The 16689-nt window shown below is 44.7% G+C and overlaps 1 protein-coding gene across 2 annotated transcripts in view; it reads right to left on the bottom strand.

Annotated features, from left to right (window-relative positions):
* The window catches only part of farp2 (FERM, RhoGEF and pleckstrin domain protein 2), an 85764-nt gene that overhangs the window by 23739 nt on the left and 45336 nt on the right, over positions 1–16689 (bottom strand). For both annotated transcript variants that reach the window (XM_062997204.1, XM_062997205.1), the window contains 6 exons: positions 16420–16567; positions 14977–15072; positions 14713–14876; positions 14149–14217; positions 13994–14051; positions 12353–12560 (listed from right to left, as the gene is read on the bottom strand). In XM_062997204.1, coding sequence (XP_062853274.1) covers positions 12353–12560; positions 13994–14051; positions 14149–14217; positions 14713–14876; positions 14977–15072; positions 16420–16567 — 743 coding nt within the window. The remainder of the gene's footprint in view (positions 1–12352; positions 12561–13993; positions 14052–14148; positions 14218–14712; positions 14877–14976; positions 15073–16419; positions 16568–16689) is intronic.

Below are 16689 nucleotides of genomic sequence, written 5' to 3'. Positions count from 1 at the left end.
CTCAATAGCGATCTGGACGAGAAAAGGTCTTTTATATATATTTATATATATATATATATATATATATATATATATATATATATATATATATATATATATATATATATATATATATATATATATATATATATATATATATATATATATATAAATATATATAAAAGACCTTTTCTCGTATATATATATTATATATTATATATATATATATAATATATATATAATATATATAATATATATATAATATATATTATATATATATATATATATATTATATATTATATATATATATCTTATATATATATATATATATATATATATATATATAGACAAGATGTGCAGTACACTAGTTCATGTCATTATTTAATTTCATGTCAACTCATCAAGAGGTAAGCGGGTCATATTTTTAATTCATTACATGAAAACTGACATTTCTGACTCTTTGGTTTTACTTTTAATCAGTATAGCTTATAGCTTATAAAAATAAAAAATCCAGGATATCACATGTAAATTATATGAACATATTACATGTAAATTAAAAACAGCTTGAAACACGTGTAATGAATATACAATTTGACAGTTTACATTAAATTATGAACAAAAATATGACTTCATGATATCTAATTGCAAGAAAAGCGGTAGAAAGACAGTTGGGTAGTTTTTTTCCGACTGGGACACAGCACTGTGGTATATTGAAAATACGAGGGGTCTCAGCCAACTTGGACCCGGATGTGACGTTTCATAAGGTCGACACGTCACGACTTAACAAGCGGATACTGAGGCGCCTTCATCCTGAGTGACGATCTGTGTGAATGACGAGGGAGCGTCCGACGCCTCCTCAGCGCTGAAGATCAATCCCAGCATTCAGTGCGGCACAAAAAACTACAAACATGGCGGACGAATCAATGCGGAGCAACTAACAGAGTTCTTTTCCATTCATAATGTAAATAAACTCTCATTGATGTTTAGTCTGTATAAAGGTGTGATTATACGAGTGGGTTTATTTGTAAATTGGGGCGTCAGGGACAGTTTAAGCGTTTTCGGTACACGGAGGGAGACGTTAGCCTGCGTGCTAGCGTCTGTTTGAACGTCCTGATGCTAACTGTGTTAGCTTAGTAAGCTAAAACTGCGGTGACACAAAGCAGAGCATCTAAATAATCTGCCTCATGAGTTCAGGTCTTATTAGAATCCTCTCTACTGAGGGAGCTGATCAGGTCGGTATAGGGAGCAGGGCGGGGCGCTAGGATTTCGGACAGACCCTCAGACGCTCTTTATTGTCCCAGTAAAACAGCGCATAATACAACTGGTCTTTCAGTCCCAGCAAATGTTCTATCTGATAACAGCACAGTTGTTTAGTCGTACCCAATTCCCCCCAAAATTTTTCCCCTCTACTACATGCTGCAGACCCCCACTCCTGGCCGAGGAACGACCTCTACGACACGTGTGCAGCACCGACCCATGCGGAGATCCGCATCTCGCACGGAGAGTCACGCACTGATATCCGTTATCCCCCGTCTCTGTGCAGCACCATCCATCAGCCAGCAGAGGGCGTAACTGCAGCAGCTACAATGACATTTACATTTACGACATTTAGCAGATGCCAAAGCGACTGACACTACTGTGACAGCATACAGTCTAAGCATTTGAGGGTTAAGGGCCTTGCTCAAGGGCCCAACAGTTGCAACCTAGCAGAGGTGGGGTTTGAACCGGCACCCTTCTGATTACTAGTCCAGTACCTTCACCACTAGGCTACAGCTGCCCAATGAATCTCTGATGGTTTGGTGTGTTTCACCAGTATAACTCATCTGATCTTTTAGGTACAGCTGATACGGGTCTCCATGTGTACCCGCCTGATGCAGGGGAAAAGAAGCGGTTGGTACTGCACACTTTATGATGCTTCACACTCACTCACTCACTCACTCACTCACTCACTCACACACTCACACACTCACACACACTTTCCAGAACTTGCAGCATAAAAAATGATTATTTCGATATGTTTATACGCAGGACTTTGGTGGTAGTGACGTTACGTTTACATTTTGGGCATTTAGCAGACGCCTGTATCCAAAGCAATTTACAACTGAGGGTTCGGGTTTTGCTCAAGGGCCCGACAGAGGCAACCTTGCAGATGTGGGGCTTGAACCAGCGACCTTTTGATTACTAGTCCTGTATTTTAACCACTGAGCTAGCACTGCCCTTATTCTCGGGCTGTGTGCACATGAACTCAAACTTCCTCGTTAAACTAAGATTGAATTCCTCCCAGAGCACTTGGTGACTTGGTTTTGAAGGTTTGGCGTGTTTGGAGTTGCCGTTTGTGACTCTGAAGGCCTGCTCCACATGTCCCATCTGACAGTGATTAAATATTGAGCTGCTCTCCTGTACGAGAGCGTCCAGAGACCAGACGGGACGAACGTTCCCCAGGATCAGAACATGATCACTAGAGATGAACATTTCTCTAAATATTGAAACTGTAAATTCACGTAACGAAGGCGAGGAAGGAGCGCGAGACGTGTGTAAGTCAAGCTGGAACAGAGAGAGTAAAACACACACACACACACTCAGAGCCTGGGGAAAGAAAAATGTGTGTGCGTGACCCGGAAGTAATTCCAGGAGAGAAAGCTTATCAGGAATGCGGTCGGGCCGGGCGGCTGGTTTACAGTTTAACCGCGGTGTCCCACCGGGTGTGACCCGGATGGGGGAGGGAAACGCCGAGTGGGAGGGACTGGATCCGATCCTGTACAAACACAGAGCTCAGTACAGGAGGAACTTCCTCCCACCGTCCCTCCCTCAGTCGCTCTCTCACTTTCTCTTCAACAGGAGTCACAACTTTGATTTATGGTCTGAGAGAAATGAGCTGCTGCTGTTTTAGTCTTTATATTTAAGATACGTGTGTGTGTGTGTGTGTGTGAGTGTGTGTGTTGTTTATGTGTATATACTTTTAGTTCCTATGTTTACTGATATGTGTAGGAGCCGTTGGATTGCTGCTCAATTTTTCACAATAAAGGCATCTTATTATTATTATTATTATTATTATTATTATTAATTGTTCAAAAATAGATTTTTGATCTTCATAAATGGATGGATGAAGCTAAATGTTACACCAAAAATACATCTGTATTCCCATAATAAGTCTGTGGACCCGTGTGGATCCATAGTGAACTATTAGGAACCATGAGGAACTATTAGGAACCATGTGGACCTGTGTGGATCCATAAGGAAACATGAGGAACCATGAGTACCTGTGTCGATCCATAAGAAACTACAGGGGTTGGACAAAATAACTGAAACACCTGTCATTTTAGTGTGGGAGGTTTCATGGCTAAATTGGACCAGTCTGGTGGCCAATCTTCATTAATTGCACATTGCACCAGTAAGAGCAGAGTGTGAAGGTTCAATTAGCAGGGTAAGAGCACAGTTTTGCTCAAAATATTGCAATGCACACAACATTATGGGTGACATACCAGAGTTCAAAAGAGGACAAATTGTTGGTGCACGTCTTGCTGGCGCATCTGTGACCAAGACAGCAAGTCTTTGTGATGTATCAAGAGCCACGGTATCCAGGGTAATGTCAGCATACCACCAAGAAGGACAAACCACATCCGACAGGATTAACTGTGGACGCAAGAGGAAGCTGTCTGAAAGGGATGTTCGGGTGCTAACCCGGATCGTATCCAAAAAACATAAAACCACGGCTGCCCAAATCACGGCAGAATTAAATGTGCACCTCGACTCTCCTGTTTCCACCAGAACTGTCCGTCGGGAGCTCCACAGGGTCGATATACACGGCCGGGCTGCTATAGCCAAACCTTTGGTCACTCGTGCCGATGCCAAACGTCGGTTTCAATGGTGCAAGGAGCGCAAATCTTGGGCTGTGGACAATGTGAAACATGTATTGTTCTCTGATGAGTCCACCTTTACTGTTTTCCCCACATCCGGGAGAGTTACGGTGTGGAGAAGCCCCAAAGAAGCGTACCACCCAGACTGTTGCATGCCCAGAGTGAAGCATGGGGGTGGATCAGTGATGGTTTGGGCTGCCATATCATGGCATTCCCTCGGCCCAATACTTGTGCTAGATGGGCGCGTCACTGCCAAGGACTACCGAACCATTCTGGAGGACCATGTGCATCCAATGGCGGTGCCGTGTATCAGGATGACGATGCACCAATACACACAGCAAGACTGGTGAAAGATTGGTTTGATGAACATGAAAGTGAAGTTGAACATCTCCCATGGCCTGCACAGTCACCAGATCTAAATATTATTGAGCCACTTTGGGGTGTTTTGGAGAAGCGAGTCAGGAAACGTTTTCCTCCACCAGCATCACGTAGTGACCTGGCCACTATCCTGCAAGAAGAATGGCTTAAAATCCCTCTGACCACTGTGCAGGACTTGTATATGTCATTTCCAAGACGAATTGACGCTGTATTGGCCGCAAAAGGAGGCCCTACACCATACTAATAAATTATTGTGGTCTAAAACCAGGTGTTTCAGTTATTTTGTCCAACCCCTGTATTAGGAACCATGTAGACCTTAGGAACCATGAGAAACTATTAGGAACCATGTGGACCTGTGTGGATTCATAAGGAACCATGATGAACTATTAAGAACCATGTAGTACCATAAGGTACCATGAAGGACCATGTGGACCTGTGAGGAACCACAATGAACTATTAAGAACCATGTAGTACCATAAGGAGCCATGAGGGACCAGTTGGACCTGTAATCAACCATGAGAAACTATTAAGAACCATGTGGTACCATAAGGAGCCATGAAGGACCATGTGGACCTGTGAGGAACTATTAGGATTCAGGAGTAAACCAGTGTGGGTTCCTCAGATGGTATTGTGGTAGCGTGGAGAACATCTCACGTGTGATGGTCAGGAGTGGTCAGGAGAGGAGGTCTGCAGCAGACTGGGGAATTGGATACGACCAGATTGGGAGGAAAGCTGGTACCATTCCTGCTAAGGAGTGGTACCAGCACCCTCAGTTTTGGTGGTCTGACATCCATCCATTATTTTGACTCTTCACCTCTAACCTGTCGCTGATGTGCACTGATGGGCACACATGCCAGGGTGATGGAACGATGCCCTGTTTGATGCCAGCGTGTGAACTACAGAGCAGCATGTGTTAGATTTACTGTAGTATTAGTAACTCAGACACGTCACATGATCAGAATATGATAATAATGGGGAAATACTTACTTACTAGTGGAGACTCAGATCTCCTGATGATGCCCCCTAGTGGCCTAAATTACTCATAGCAGCAATAAAGATCAATGGGTACAACCCACGTCTAAAGAATGATTATACCTTAAATAATTCTTACTTTTTACAAGCAACCTTTAGTCCATTAGTCCAATTACAGTTATAATTTTAGTACAATAAAAGTTTAATGGTATTTTTGTTCCTCTGCCCTGGTATCAGCTGGGTACCAAGAACTGTCTGATAATATTGGTATCGGCCACTAAATGTCAGTATTATGAAAACTCTTCATCACAGTGACGACGCCGATGTTAGCGTCCATCAATGATCAAATAAAGCTTTAGGAATGTAGGAACTAAAAACCATTTTGTGGCTGTCAAGTCACACAGATAATGTCTAGGGGTTCAGGAAGGTGGAATCGGGCCTAACCCTGACCCTAACCCGAGTTATATCTGATGGTGTAAGATAAGAAAGGCGCTCAGGTGGTGCAGCGGGATACCGGTCGGCTGGGCGCCCTCTAGCAGGTGCCTGCAGCAGACACAATTTGGCTTTTAGTCTGCTGGGTGGAAAAAGACAGGACTAAGGGTAAGTCACCCAGGGTGCCTGTACAGAAAGTGGAGGATAGCAGAGATCGGGCGTGGCTCTTGTGCGCCAAAAAGACCTCACGCGCAAGTCCATCAAAGTACGAGCGCACACGCCCTCTTTGGTCGCTGTCGGGGTCCCCAGCAGCGGATTGGCTAAGCATTTTAACGCATAAAAAGATCATTAAAAAAGATAGCCTAGATATTTATTAGGTAGAAACCATTACATTAGAATGAATTTGGGTTAAAATGCACTTTCTTGCTCAGATACAGGGGCAAACACACAAACCCAGGGTAAAATCTTAATGGTCCAGGGGTGTTTACTTGTGGAAAACCACGTCTGCTCAGCTACAAGCTATAACCAGAGTAAACAAGCCAATTTAGAACCTGAACCTTGTCCAGTGCTGAAATGTTTGAGAGCTTGGCTTGGACGGGAATCTGTTTTTATAAACACATCACACGGCAGTTTAAGGCCGGGTCTAAACCACAGCACCTGCTGGATGAAGAGTAATGGTTAATTATTCACCGACCTTTTGAGGACACTTAAAATTCCTGTTTTATTTTCCATGCTGCTGTACTGTAATCTTATAGAGGGAACTTTCCGAACGTCTCGTAGTGTTGGGATCATGAATAACCGAGGTACCAGTTCGTTTACACGTCGTGGACTGATGTGAGGGCGTGAATCTCTGGGATTTTAGTCGTTTTATAAACAATAATAAAAGGGTAAAAACATTCATATTAAAGTCTTAAATCTCAGGTAGCCAAAAGTAAAAGTTTTATTTAGATTTGAAGAAGATTTACGAACATAAGCATCATAATTTTCACATTACTGTTCTGAAATGAAGCATTTACTGTGTGCAGTGATAAAAACATGAATAAAAAAAATGATGAAATAAAATACTACAGTATATATGGGGTGTAAAACAGGATCTGTAGAGCGCTGTGTAAGGTGCAGTGTGTTGGGCTGAATATAAACAAGGTTTAACTAATCTGGAAAAAAAAATATATATATATATATACTGTATAGTTACGCATTAAGCAGAAAATAAAACAGCAGCAGATTTAAAAACGTGGGTTAAATAAATGTAAATACTCGTCGGCTGCACTAGTTTTCAGCTCATGTTTAATACGTTTACGGCGTTACAGACACTTTAAATGTGACCAAAAACGCAAAAACAGGCCGTCCTGCCAGTGGTGGGGCCTAAACCGGCATCGTTCTGATTACTGGTCAAGTTACTTGAGTACATCATGATTTTAACTACAGGTAAGAATTCATACTATTAAAAAGTGCTTAAATGTCTAAAGAAATAAAAGTTCTAATAATATTGGTACAAAAATCTATCATAACAGCTCGTTTTTATCAGAAGTACTGGTACAAAGTGGTTCTGATCCGATATAAAGACGATTCAATATTATAGCACATTTATGTGACTCTTTATGTCAAATAGAAGCTTTTAATGTTAGTACTTGAGCTTGACGGTGGTTCCAGAGTGCAGCAGTGAGCAGCAGTGTTCGGCTAGTGTGTATAAAGTGTATAGATGTGATGGTGTCTGATTATGATTAGTGCTCTGCAGTTATTGTGCTGATTAAGCATGAAGCTTTAGCGATACATTCAGTGAAGTTCCTGTTATACAGGATTAAAGTGTAAATTCTTCGTTTCTGTGGTTATTTAGTGTAAAGCTGAGCTAGATTCATCATTACGCTTCAAAATCTATAACACTTGCTCAACATAAACTATTAGGAACCATGAGGAACTATTAGGAACCTTAGGAACCATGAGGAACTATTAGGAACCATGAGAAACTATTAGGAACCTTAGGAACCATGAGGAACTATTAGGAACCTTAGGAACCATGAGGAACTATTAGGAACCATGAGAAACTATTAGGAACCTTAGGAACCATGAGAAACTATTAGGAACCTTAGGAACCATGAGGAACTATTAGGAACCTTAGGAACCATGAGGAACTATTAGGAACCTTAGGAACCATGAGGAACTATTAGGAACCTTAGGAACCATGAGAAACTATTAGGAACCATGAGGAACTATTAGGAACCTTAGGAACCATGAGGAACTATTAGGAACCTTAGGAACCATGAGGAACTATTAGGAACCATGAGGAACTATTAGGAACCATGAGGAACTATTAGGAACCATGAGAAACTACTAGGAACCATGAGGAACTACTAGGAACCATGAGAAACTACTAGGAACCATGAGGAACTATTAGGAACCATGAGGAACTATTAGGAACTATTAGGAACCATGAGAAACTACTAGGAACCATGAGAAACTACTAGGAACCATGAGGAACTATTAGGAACCATGAGGAACTATTAGGAACCATGAGGAACTATTAGGAACAAAATGTTTACATTTGGAATATGGCCTTAAACTGTGAGTATTTAAAGGCAGATTATTATAATATTAATATAATTTTTCTCTAAATATTCATGTTTATTTACTCTAGATTACTCTAATATGTAAATAAACTGCATGCACATACTCAGATTTACCAGGCTAACAAAAATCTGATGCATAAACGTCAATTATAAGCAAATTATTGTTCTTTTTATTTGGACTAGTAGAATATTTTACAGCTAACGATTGCTGAAGCGATTTAAAAAGTGATCATGACCAGCCGTGAGTATCAACAGCACTTCAGTTTACCGACCTGCAGCCCTGTTTGGTTTATTGTTGAGATAGAAGCTGTGAGGCTACGTTACGGTACGATGGAGTGATGTAGACCATGTAGGGTGTGGGGCGTTAAAGGACGACCAGACACCACCGGGGTATAAAGGTTCAGACCCTGAAGGGTTCATGTATTCACGTATTCAGTACAGCTCAGTTGTTTGGAAATGATCGTAATTATTCTCAAACTGAAATGACGCCAGTTCATTACAGAACAAAGTCCGGATCCAGAAATGTCCAGGAATGCCCTGCGTTTAGTGCCCGGGTACACGGCTCGCCCTCGCTTGTGAGAGTAGAGGAGCTTCGGGATAAACAAACGGCACACAATCCGTGCCGAGTGTCGCTTTATCTGCTCACAAAATGACAATGAGGACGTGCTCATGTGCTCAACACCAAACAACAAGGACTGCACGTCATGGTCATGAGCCGCCTGGTTTCTTCATTCGTACTCTTGGTTATTATTCTTTTATAAACGATCCTCAAGGCATCTGGAGTATTCTACAGAGGGAGCGGCTATTCCACAGCGCCAAGAGTTAAAGTGCCAGAAAGGACCGGCCGCAGGAACTCGAACCGCTAATCCGACCGGGGTGTTTTGTAGAGAGTGGACTGGAAAAGAGCGAGCCGCTTTCCAGAGAGCGTAGCCAGAGCGCTACGGTGAAACGGGATCGAATGAAGCGGGAAATGAAACGGAAACGACGTCGGGCGAGAAGGAAGAAGCGTCCTCCTCGTGAGAAGCACGTCAGCCAGGAAGCAGAGTCGGCGACCGGCCCAGATTAAACCACGTCTGTGCCATGCTGGTGATGCCACATATAGGCTGGGTGTGAATAAAGTTCTGGGCTGTGTGGTGAGGAAGAGACAGAATCGTGAAGAGAAGGAAACGTCGGTGTTTCAGTGTAAAGCAGAACAGAATTATAACAGCTAGAATCACAATGATAAAGAAATCGTGGCTACATCAGCGGTACTAGAGAAGATTTGCTGCATTTATGTGACAGTATTCAATCCAAGCAATTGAGGGTTAAGGGCCTTGCTTAGGGGCCAACAGTGGCAAATTGGTGATGGTGGTGGGATTTAAACCAGCAACTTTTATGATCACTAGTTCAGTACCTTATCCACGGAGTAACCACCGCCCTTCCTTAAGGATTTAAGGTTGTTCTGATATAGTACAGTATCTCGTATCGGCTTGTCTGAGGGAGGGTCGTAGGGATTCCTCATAACATGGTGCTGCTGTGTTAGTGTGTGTTGTGCTGGTATGAATGGATCAGACACAGCCGCGCTGCTGGACTTTTTAAAACACCTCACTGTCACTGCTGGACTGAGAATCGTCCACCAACCAAAAACATCCAGCCGACAGCGCCCCGTGGGCAGCGTCCTGTGACCACCGATGAAGGTCTAGAAGACGAGCGACTCAAACAGCAGCGATAGATGAGCGATCGTCTCTGACTTTACATCTACAAGGTGGAACGACTAGGTAGGAGTGGACAGTGAGTGGACACGGTGTTTAAAATCCACTCATACCGGCACAACACACACTAACACACCAGCACCATGTCAGTGTCACTGCAGTGCTGAGAATCATCCACCACCTAAATAATACCTGCTCTGTGGGGGTCCTGATCATTGAGGAACAGCATGAAAGGGGGTAACAAAGCATGTAGAGAAACAGATGGACTACAGTCAGTAATTGTAGAACTAAAATGGACAGTGAGTGTAGAAACAAGGAGGTGGTTTTAATGTTGCCTGGTCGGTGTGTATATATATATGTATATGTAACATCAAAAGGTACAAAACAAGCGAGTACAGAAGTGATAAATGTGCAGCAACGAAACCTCAGAACGGCATCAACAAGGTCCTAAAATCAAGATCAAAGCGTAACCAGGAGCAACTCCATCATGATCATCACACACATTCACTCTCTCAGTTCTACACTGTATGGACGAAATGATTGGAACCCCCCGTCTAATGTTCATGGTACCGGAGATTAAGACTTTCTAATATCACTCAAAGGCCGTTTCAACCAAAAGAACTCTGGTTCTTGAACTGGTTCTCCTGAGACTTACTTCTTAGAACCTTGGTGCTTAAAAAAGGTCATTTAACAGTCCTGTAAAGTGGCATGAATGCCCATCACTGAGCTTCGACTCACGACCCGACTTAAGACTATTATATTTTTTTATTTAATGTCTTCTGTTAAATTCACATTTGCTTGATGTATTTAAATGTGCCTGATTGTGCTTGTAGAAAAAAAGCTGCATATAAAACCTAACATGATACAAATCAAAAGCTTAAACTGCGCCCCCAGCTGGTGAATCAACAGATTAGCGCAAACACATTCACGGGTCAAACTTGAACGCCGACCTTTTCGAGTACCGTCGAATAAAAGAAAGCATTTACGGTGCAGCATTAATCTACAGACTACTGACATTTAGTTTTATGTACCTTAAACAATACAAATTCAGGCTGTAAACGCAGCGGACTGTACTACTGTACGCTTATCATGGCTGATTTAAATATATAAAACTGATTCAGATAGGAAGCATGAAAAAGAGCACAGAGAAGCGAGCAGGGACGACGGACCTGCACTCCAAGCCGGATACACAATCCCTAATTCTGGTACCGAACCCGTACCAGAGTGAACGAGACCCCAGAAAGTACAGAATGTGGACACAGCAGACGGAGAGACGTGCTGGTGATTAAGTGCACTGAGAGAGAGTTCCATTAGAAGAAGATTTAAGTGAGAAATGAAATAAAGAAAAGAAAGTGCCCGTTTTATTATTGATTATTTGATCATATTTAGGGTCTGTGTGAAAACCTGGCTCTCTCTATATACAGACGCATTTTATGTCAGCCTACACACCTGAGAAGAGGGCGTGTCTAAATTCTAAGATCCCTTAAAATGCTCCTACTGAGGCGCCTCAATTCTGAGTGATGATCCGACTGAATGACGAGGGAGCGCCCGGCAGCTGATCAGGTAGGTTAGTGGGGAGCAGGGCGGGTCACTAGGTTTTCACACAGACCCTGAGTATAAACGAAATGCCGCATGAGTCTACCCTGTTAATATAACGTCGGGGGGAGGGGGGGGCTATTTTTTTAGGCGGGGTGGAGGTTCTGAGGTTCTCCCGGGCCTAACGCGCGGAGGTTACGGCACTCGAGGAGGAACTCCTCCATCTCTGCGCTCTCGGTGAACGGATTACTGAATAAGTAACTCTGATCCGAGAGCAGATCTCCGTCCGAGCCCCAGTCCGACTCCGAGTCGGAGCTGGAACCACCCGAGCCCTCGGTGCCCGTGGGGGGGCAGCTGAGCTGCTCGAGCTGCTCCACCAGGTCGCTGAACTGCATGGCCGAGCTGGTCTCGGAGCGCGTGGAGCACGGCGGGAAGTTGAGCATGGAGCTGGACTCGGAGAGATCCTCGGACTCGGCCAGGCGCAGGGACGACGTGGACACGGCCAGGTCGTCCAGAGAGCTGCACTCCGAGCGGTTGTTGACCAGAGAGCTGGTCTCGGAGCGGCCGCACACGCCCTCGGAGACGTTCCCGTCCATTCCGCAGTCGTCGTATCTGAACGCGTGGGCGTTCTCGTCCGGCCCTGACGCGTAGGCCTCGGTGCCGCCGGCGTAGAACGACATTTCGGCGGGGTCGTCGTCGATGAACTCCTCGCTGAACTGCAGCGGGAAGGCGGGCACCTGCGCGGACCGGGTGAACTCGGCCTCCAGGGCATCTAACTGCGACAGGAACGCCCTGTCGCCTCCCGAACCTAGACGATTCGCCCGGCCCCACCCACCCTCGAGCGCTCTCGCACCGTAATCGTTGCCATTCTGGGAGGAGCTACTCTCTACGCGCACGAACGAGGGGGCGCGGCCTCCTGCCGCCGGGGAATGAAGGGCACCTGGAAAGGCGGAGTTAGATGCAGGCTGAGACATGGCTGGCTCCTCCATCACGGGGGCGGGTGGTCTCACAGGGTGCTGGATCTGCTGGATCTGCGGCTTGCTGTTGCTCTCCGTTCGGACGGGTGAGGAGGACTGTAGCGAGTGGAAGGAGACGGTAGCCGGAGACGGAGAGCTGAAGATCCTCAGGCTGTCGTTGAAGGACAGACTCTGATGGAGAGAAGGATACGTAGACGTGATGAGTGGAGACGATCAACGAGGACAAATAAAACAACCACCGTGATGATGATTAGAGGTGTAACGGATCACAAATCTCTAAACTCTATTTATTAAGAATTACAAACAAACTCCATCACTTTTCTACATCGTCGTATCGACTTTTTTATGTGTTTGGTTGAGCTCGTAGCCACTGATGCGCCGCTGCTTTCACATCATCATCACATTAAAATCTTCTTCCCCTTGAACCTTCTTTCAGCCTCCAAAAAGGTGTAAATCAGACGGAGCTAAATCCAGATTATAAGCGTCTCTCACAGATTGTAACCAAATATAAAAGTGAGGAGACTTTCTGAAGATCTGTTTATGTTTGTTTTTAGTCTCATATTATTACAAATATTTATAATTATTTCCGTATCATCTTGAGAGGTTCTTTTTCTTTCACTGTTCGTTCAGGATGGAACACTTAAAGAACGTTAGGATAACGTAAAGCCTGAAAGGTCTGCTCGTGCTTTTAAATTAAAACAACATTCAACCGCTCAGGTGGCGCAGCGGTAAAAAACACACCAGATACGTGGTATCGAATCCAGCTCTGCCTCCCCGGTTCGAGGCTGAGCGGCTGTATGAGCAACGATTGGCCGGTTGCTCAGTTGGGGGGCGGGACAAAGAACCGGATGAGGGTCTCTCTCTGTCAGAATGAGATTACGACCTCTGCCGGCTGATTAGAGATGAGGAAGAGCGCCCTTAGGGTGTGTCTCTCCACATGCAACGCTAGGTGGCGCCAAACTCATAAAATGTGTGGGTGGCAAAATGCATCCGGCTTGCTGCTCATATGTCGGAGGGGATACGGGTTAGCTTCGATCTCCTCGGTCAGGGCGGGGTTCGGCATAGACAGAGAGGAAGCACGATGCAAATTGAACAATTGATTGCGCTAAAGGGGGAGAAAAAGGAAAAGAAAAAACAACAACATTCAAGACGTTTCACGTTTAAATAAAATCGTCAGTATGTGCGGCCTTGCGGCTTTCTGGTGCCACGGTGCCCACATACCGTACCGGTTCCGCCCACCACCGTTCAGTCGCCAGCGGTACGTGATGCAGGGAAGCCGAAATGCTCCCGTACGTGTGATTTGAACCACACAGGAGGATTTCCAGGTTCTTCCTCTTGTCTGACAGCCATGACTGCTTCTGGTACTACATAGAACTAAGAGGTCAGATCATGTGACGCACAGCGGCCTCGTCTGGATCTTTATACTGTGACTTTTTTTTTTACTGAACTGTATTTCACACTATTATAATTACACTGGTGATCGATCCGTGGTTAACGTGTGTACCGGACCGTGGGGGATTACCTGTGACCCGTTACACCACTAATAACGACGATTAAAAGCACATCGAAAAGCTGCGATTCAGATTAATGACCGTTCTACTGACCTGCTTAGGCAACTCGGTGGCCAGGGAGCGAGACGACATGCGGATCCTGCTGTTTCTCCTGTCAAAGAAAATACCATCCATCTGACTAAGAACCATTTTTATTTGAAGTGCTGATGCATGATGTAAGATAGGGTGTTTAATCGTCGGTGCCTCACCTCTGGTAGGGTGTTCGTCTCACCCCGTTGTCCCTAACGTACTCCACGAGCTGCTTCTGGGTCCTCCCGCTGTCACCCAACACACACAAACCAACACACATCAAACACGCTCCGACACAAAAGCACAACTAGGTAAAAGCCTCGTCGATAGAGCTTTAAGCTGACAATCGAAAGGTTTTGGGGTCAAATGCTGGCTCTGTCATGCAGCCACCGATTGGACCTTAAACGAGACCCTTAATCCTCTAGGAACCAGGTCCAAACAATTCTACATAAAGCAGACTAGAAGGTCTCAACCACGTTCTAAAGAGATTCAAACAAGGTCATTAAAATATATCGGCCTGGAAAGGGTTACACAGCCATTGTTAAGGCTCTAGGACTCCAGTGAACCACAGTGAGAGGAACTATTCACAAACTCTCCAGCCTATCAAAATTTCACCAAGGACACTTTCAGAAGAGAACCCAGAGGAACATCTAAAGAACTGCACGCTCTGCATGCTGTCTGATCCTCGTCATTACCTGAGCAGTCGAGTCTCAGCCTCACACGAACAGATCTGAGCGCAGTACCTGTATCTGAAGGACGACCCCCTGCTGAAGAGGATGGGTTTGGATTTGGGTTGGGGCTGATCGAACAGGCGGAAGAAGGCATGGTGCTCCACGCAGCTCTTCCAGAAGATCTTGCACTGATCCCGGCTGTTCATCTGAAACTCCAGCGTGTCCTGATGAGGACCCTGAGCGACAGCCGGACACAAAACAACAGTCGCTGTAGAACAGGGTGTGTATTCAGGACGAAACCTGAATTCTCTCCGTTTGCAGGATTTTAATACGTACATGAACATCTGGATGAAGCTTAATCAGAAACCTTCTCCTCTTGAAGCTGAGTTTGCGAATCTTGGACCAGTTGAAGGTGTTGATTTTGGTGTTGACCTAAAGAACACGATCCTAGTTAATACAGATTCTTAATTATTTATTTAATTACATTCGTAATGCCATGTTTACATGAAAGGTCAAACTGAGTTGGGTTTTCGCTCCTAGTAAATCAGCTGGTGACGCTCACTGAAAGACATTCACGCTCAAAGCTCAGCTCTGCTACCGGCAGGCTGGGCGCCTACGCAAACAACGATTGAAGAGTCGCTAGAGTCAACATGTGTTAACATTAGTTACGTGTGACGATAATATATATATATGATCCGACATCATTCTGATTGTGTTATTTTCGGCTCTCTAATAATAATAACGCTCCGGCCGTCTTAACCCACAACACACACAATGTGTAAATGTTCCAGCAGCTTCCGGTGTAGTGATGAAGCGTCGCTCCCTACTCCCTACACAGTCTGAAGTTCACTTCATTTCAACATTCTCGTTACCTTTGGATCAGAATCTCACTTAAAATGGTGGAATACCCTACGTAGTGCACTTCACAGTAACGACCGGGGTGAATGGAACGCTCCTACAGAATCGGCGCTGATGGTTGAGAGACGCTTTCTGAACCAATCAGAGCTTCTGATTGTAATTGTTAGTAAGAAATGCTGTTATTTGCATTTATTCGGTTTGCGTCACACAGATGACGTGGTAATGAAACGCTCGATCGGCTTTCTAACCACTTCCTGTTTTACTTCACCACCGGGAAAAGTTTGGAGGTTTTTAATTATAAGCACATTTACAAAATAACGGATTCTGTTCCTAATGGGACGCACGCTTATAAATGTAATAGCATCTGGAAGAACAGAAGCTTAGGTAAGCAGCGGTTATGATGGTTTTTGCTGTGTTTGGGATTTTGGCCGCCGTGCCGTGATTTATCGAGCGCTTTTGTTCTGTAATGAAAACAAAACGTATCAGTTGAAGCTTTTAACTGGAACCTTCTTGTTACAGAAATTACATTCATTTACACAATGAGGAGGAAAGTAAAGACACGAAGTAAAACGGCTAAATACACTCGCTAATCTGTTGTTGTTTTTATCTGAACTTACAGATTATTTCTTTATTTCTACTCTACATTTATAATATATGTTTTGTGTAGATTATATCGACTCGGACTCGTATTTTGTGACTTGTGAAAAGAAGCGGTGGGTACTGCACACGTGTGTTAGTCACGGCTCTCCTCAGTCAGAGAGGTCAGCAACAGTAGAGAGGTCAGTAATGCAGGCAGGTAATTGTATACGACTAGATTTATACCCCGGCCCACCACAGCAAGGATCTGGGTTTGAATCTCAGCTGCGCTATCGGCCGACCGGACGTTATCTAAGTCTGAGACACCGAGATGGTGGTGCTTACCTGAAAGACCTGCAGGCCCATGTGAGCCACTGAGAGGTTGATCTTGGTGCCCTCGCGATCAGCCGCGGGGTGGAACCGCACACCGTACATCTCCAGCTTCCGAGCAATCTCGAGCACCTGGAAATCGGACTCGGCGGGCGTGTGGCCCCTGCACGTGGAGAGAAAAGGGCGTGAGGGGCTGCAAAAGTGGCTCAGAGCGCTGTAGCATATCTTACTCAAGCAAGTCGTGGACTTTCCACGTGTACACTCTCTTTCTGGACACACACACAC

This window comes from Trichomycterus rosablanca, chromosome 6 (genome assembly GCF_030014385.1).
Source record: "Trichomycterus rosablanca isolate fTriRos1 chromosome 6, fTriRos1.hap1, whole genome shotgun sequence".
NCBI classification, from domain to species: domain Eukaryota; kingdom Metazoa; phylum Chordata; class Actinopteri; order Siluriformes; family Trichomycteridae; genus Trichomycterus; species Trichomycterus rosablanca.
Note: the sequence above shows the minus strand (reverse complement) of the source record. Positions and strands in the feature narration are given on the sequence as shown.